The 3,791-nt window shown below is 37.4% G+C and overlaps 1 protein-coding gene across 1 annotated transcript; it reads right to left on the bottom strand.

Moving 5' to 3' along the window:
• Positions 1–697: 697 nt before the first annotated feature.
• TOB1 (transducer of ERBB2, 1) lies at positions 698–3,500 on the bottom strand. The gene has a single exon (XM_081162149.1). It carries the CDS (start codon positions 3,408–3,410, stop codon positions 2,382–2,384), a length of 1,029 nt encoding a protein of 342 aa, XP_081018275.1. The 5' UTR covers positions 3,411–3,500; the 3' UTR covers positions 698–2,381.
• Between the last annotated feature and the right edge of the window lie 291 nt (positions 3,501–3,791).

Here is a 3,791-nt window from a genome sequence, read left to right as displayed (position 1 = left end):
AGTAAAAGAGAAACATCCATTTGAGAAACATAGATCAGTTCTGTACCCACCCCAACCAAGGATCAAACCCGCAACCTGGGCATGGGCCCTGACTGGGAATTGAACCTAAGACCTTTTGGTGTATGAGGACAACGCTCCAGCCAACTGAGCCACACTGGCCAGGGCGAAATTTCCCTAAGATTTTTTTTCAATACATGCCCCCATAAGATCTGAAATTACTTAAGTTCTATTATTTAAAAGCTATATATATTAGTGTTCCAGATTGTTACAAATTCTATTGCATATCTGGCCAGTTGTCTTATTCTGATTTTTAGGAAAAATTATGTCAACTTGAGCCTTTCTTCACTTATAAAAAGGCAGTTTTCTTCCAAGCCTATAACTTCAACCAGTCTCTGGCAGAAAATAGTGCTTAAAACCATTACTCTGATTGTTCTCTTACAGCTATTCAAACGTCGTGATCACAAAAGCACATAATTGATAGTGTTGGCAGACCAGATCTGCCGGTTCCACTCACTATCCCAATGCTTCTTCATAGCCTCATTCTGTCCACTAAAGGACAAAGGCCTCACCATGGAGCTGACAGAACAGCTTAGCTCTGTTATTTCCAGTGCTTGTTTCCTTAAAACTTTTTATTGCTCTAAACTGCATGGGTACAGACAAAAGGCTTTTGTAGACTGATGTCCAAAAAACTCATTTGACACCAAATTTATTTCACTAGTAACCCAGACAGTGCTGGTTTCTTACTATAAAAGCACAGAGAACATTATTTTTTCTTCCCATTCAAGACAATTTTGTCACCAATGCTTATGTCAACACACTATCAATGGACAATTTAACAGTGAAATGACTCATCATTTAAATAGTGTCTTTCCCAACTCATGTTATAAAAAAACTCCATTCTTAATAAACCACTACAATCTGACACATTATCAATGGATAACCTATAAATAACGCCCCCCCCCCCCCAAACCAGCAGGTTGTCTATCCAATTTGCAACAAAAAACCAATATGCAAACTTTTTTTGCTGGGGAAAATGCACACAAATGCTAACATTTAGCAACTGGTCCAATCTTGAATAGATTTAGACCATAAATTCTCCAGCTACAGACATAACTGAACTTTAAGTAAAAGGATTAGTAAACAGACCTAAATCTTTTTAAAGTTAGGTCAGCTGCTTTGTCCAAGCAAGTTTTACGAACTGTTCATCCTCCATAGAGACAGAAAACGACCCAATAGTCTCCTCCTTACACATCTCAAATAAATCCTCAGATTACATGAGAATTTCACTTTATCACCTGACTCCACAGCATGACACCACACTTTAAAAACTTGTTATAAAATAGGGTTGACAAGCCTTAGCACACCATCCCTATCATGGGGAGACAGTTATGGACTGAAGAGTTGCCAAAAAAAAGCTGTCCCAAGCATTCGTCAGGCTATGGAGTTTTGTTGGACAACTTTTTAGGTAGCAAACTACTATCTGGTGCACCAGAAGAGCACTTGCTTTCCATTACTCCTTTGTGATTCAATGAGTCAGACCTTTCTGCATCACTAGCATTTACAACATCATAATTCCAGAGATGGATCTTTGGCAAAGATTTAAAAGACCACAAAAAACATTTTTAATTTTAAAGAATTTTAATACAAACTTAATATAAACTATTTCAGTCCCTCTTAACATGTAAGACACTGACTCAAAATACTTTTATACCATTTTTCAAGTATTGCACAATATAGGTACAAAATTAATATTTACGATTACATTTTCTTCCATAATATATAGCAAAAATCTTTAAACCTTTAACAGAAAATACATTTTTTGAAAAAGCAAATATTCGTACATTTTAATTCCACCACTAAAGGAATATCCTGTACACAATTTTTAGAATAGCTGATGTCTTTAAGATGGATATTTTACAATTTCAGTAAAAAAAATACAACACGAAGCTGCTGCTGTCACAGATCACTGTAGTAAAAAGATATAAATGCAATACCATGTCGTAGAAACAATATATATATCCTCTGATATTTTACAAACTTTGTACTAAATTAAATTATACAATTAGAAAAGACCAATAAACCCACTTATTAGTGCCAATTTTTTATAAAAAGAAAAAAATCAGCCATGTCCTTGCTATATCTTAAATACTGTAAGAGGCCTTATCTGAGAGTATACTTTAAAATATACAGTCAGTATAAAATAACTTTGTGCTTGGTTGGCAAATGAAAAGTGATGCATGTTTTATTTTTGTAACCAAGCTTGAATGTATCTTTACTATAAGCTTAAAAAAAAAAAAATCTCAAGGAGGTGAAAAAATCCTCCTTGGGCTCGAGCATTTTATCTTGTACTTTTAACTTTTACGATACTGTTTTTTCTTTTTTTAGTTAGCCATAACAGGCTGGAATTGCTGGTTAGAATACTGCATGTTATTTAAGCTAAAATTCAAGCCATCTACAAAAGACTTCTCGTTGAGGCCTCCGTAGGCCGCAAACACATCAAAGGCATTACTGTACTGAAGAGGACTGAGGTTAAGGGGGCTGTCACCTGGGAACATTCCATTGGTACTACTACCTTGACCCTGCATATTAGGAAAAATAAATTCCTTGGCATTAGGAGAAAGAGCAGAGGTTTTCTGCTGTTGCTGCTGTGGTGGTGGTGGTGGAGGCTGGGATGGCTGCTGTTGCTGCTGCGGCTGCTGCTGGCTGCCCAGGCCAAGCCCATACAGAGAGTGCATTGAGGAAGAGATGGCTTTCTGCTTCAAGAGGTCATTCACATTCAAGCCAAGGTTGATAGGAGAAGTGCGTGCAACCTTGTTGCTGCGCCCACTATTCTTCATTTTGGTAGAGCCGAACTTGGTGGCAGCAAAAGTGGCAGTGGTAAAGGTTAAAGGCTGAGTGGACCGGGGCATGAAAGTAGGGCTTACAGCAGCAGAGTGACCAAAGGGAGGCGATGGAGAGCTGGATACTGATGAGGCTGGGTCACTTATGGGCATAAAAACCTGGGCCTCTGGGTTAAAGCTGTTTTTGATCTCTTTATCCAACTCACATCCATTTTCATTATTGTCATCCACATAAAGCACCTTCACTGGTCCCTTTTCACCAATTTGGTAGGAAACCTCAAATGGGTCGATCCACACACTAAGATCCTGCGGCAAATTGCCGCGAACATCGTCAATGTCCAAACCACTCTCTTTGGATGCTTGTTCAATCACTGGGTCCACTTTCTCCCCTATGTGTATACATCTAAACCCTGATCCTTTGTATGGCTTTTCAGGATACCAGTGCCCTTCATATTTCTTCTTAAGAAGTCTTTCAAGCTCTTCACCAAAAATGTTGACACGTCTCCTGGGAAGCTTATTGTACAAATATGAAATAATAAAATTTAGTGCTACTTGGATTTCAAGCTGCATAGCTGCTATGCCACAAAGTTAGATTTGTGTTTCAACTTCCCCACACACACCGAAAAAAAGTGTTCAGTTTGTGGCAGAAAAACAAATTTTCATTCAAAGTGCTGGTATTAGTAGATTATCCTTCACCTTGACAGGTCTTGTTCCTTAAAGAAAACAAAACAAAAGCAAACATGTACAAATAAGCTAAATGTAAGTCCCACAGCCTGTTTTTACCCCCAGAATTGGACTTTTGAAAGAGTCTAATGGACTAGACAGTCTGAAAAATATAATCAGCAAAAAAATAAAGAAATATACAATAGAAAATTGTTTATTAAAGTTCAAGATATCATGGGAAAACAGGATTTACAATTAAAACAATATTTTTAACCCTATAATTGTTTC

This window comes from Miniopterus schreibersii (genome assembly GCF_964146895.1).
Source record: "Miniopterus schreibersii genome assembly, chromosome: 16".
NCBI classification, from domain to species: domain Eukaryota; kingdom Metazoa; phylum Chordata; class Mammalia; order Chiroptera; family Miniopteridae; genus Miniopterus; species Miniopterus schreibersii.
This window is presented reverse-complemented; position numbering and strand designations above follow the sequence as displayed.

Coding starts and splice junctions, on each gene's coding strand:
- TOB1 (XM_081162149.1), bottom strand. CDS start 3,410: ATGCAGCTTGAAATCCAAGTAGCACTAAATTTTATTATTTCATATTTG.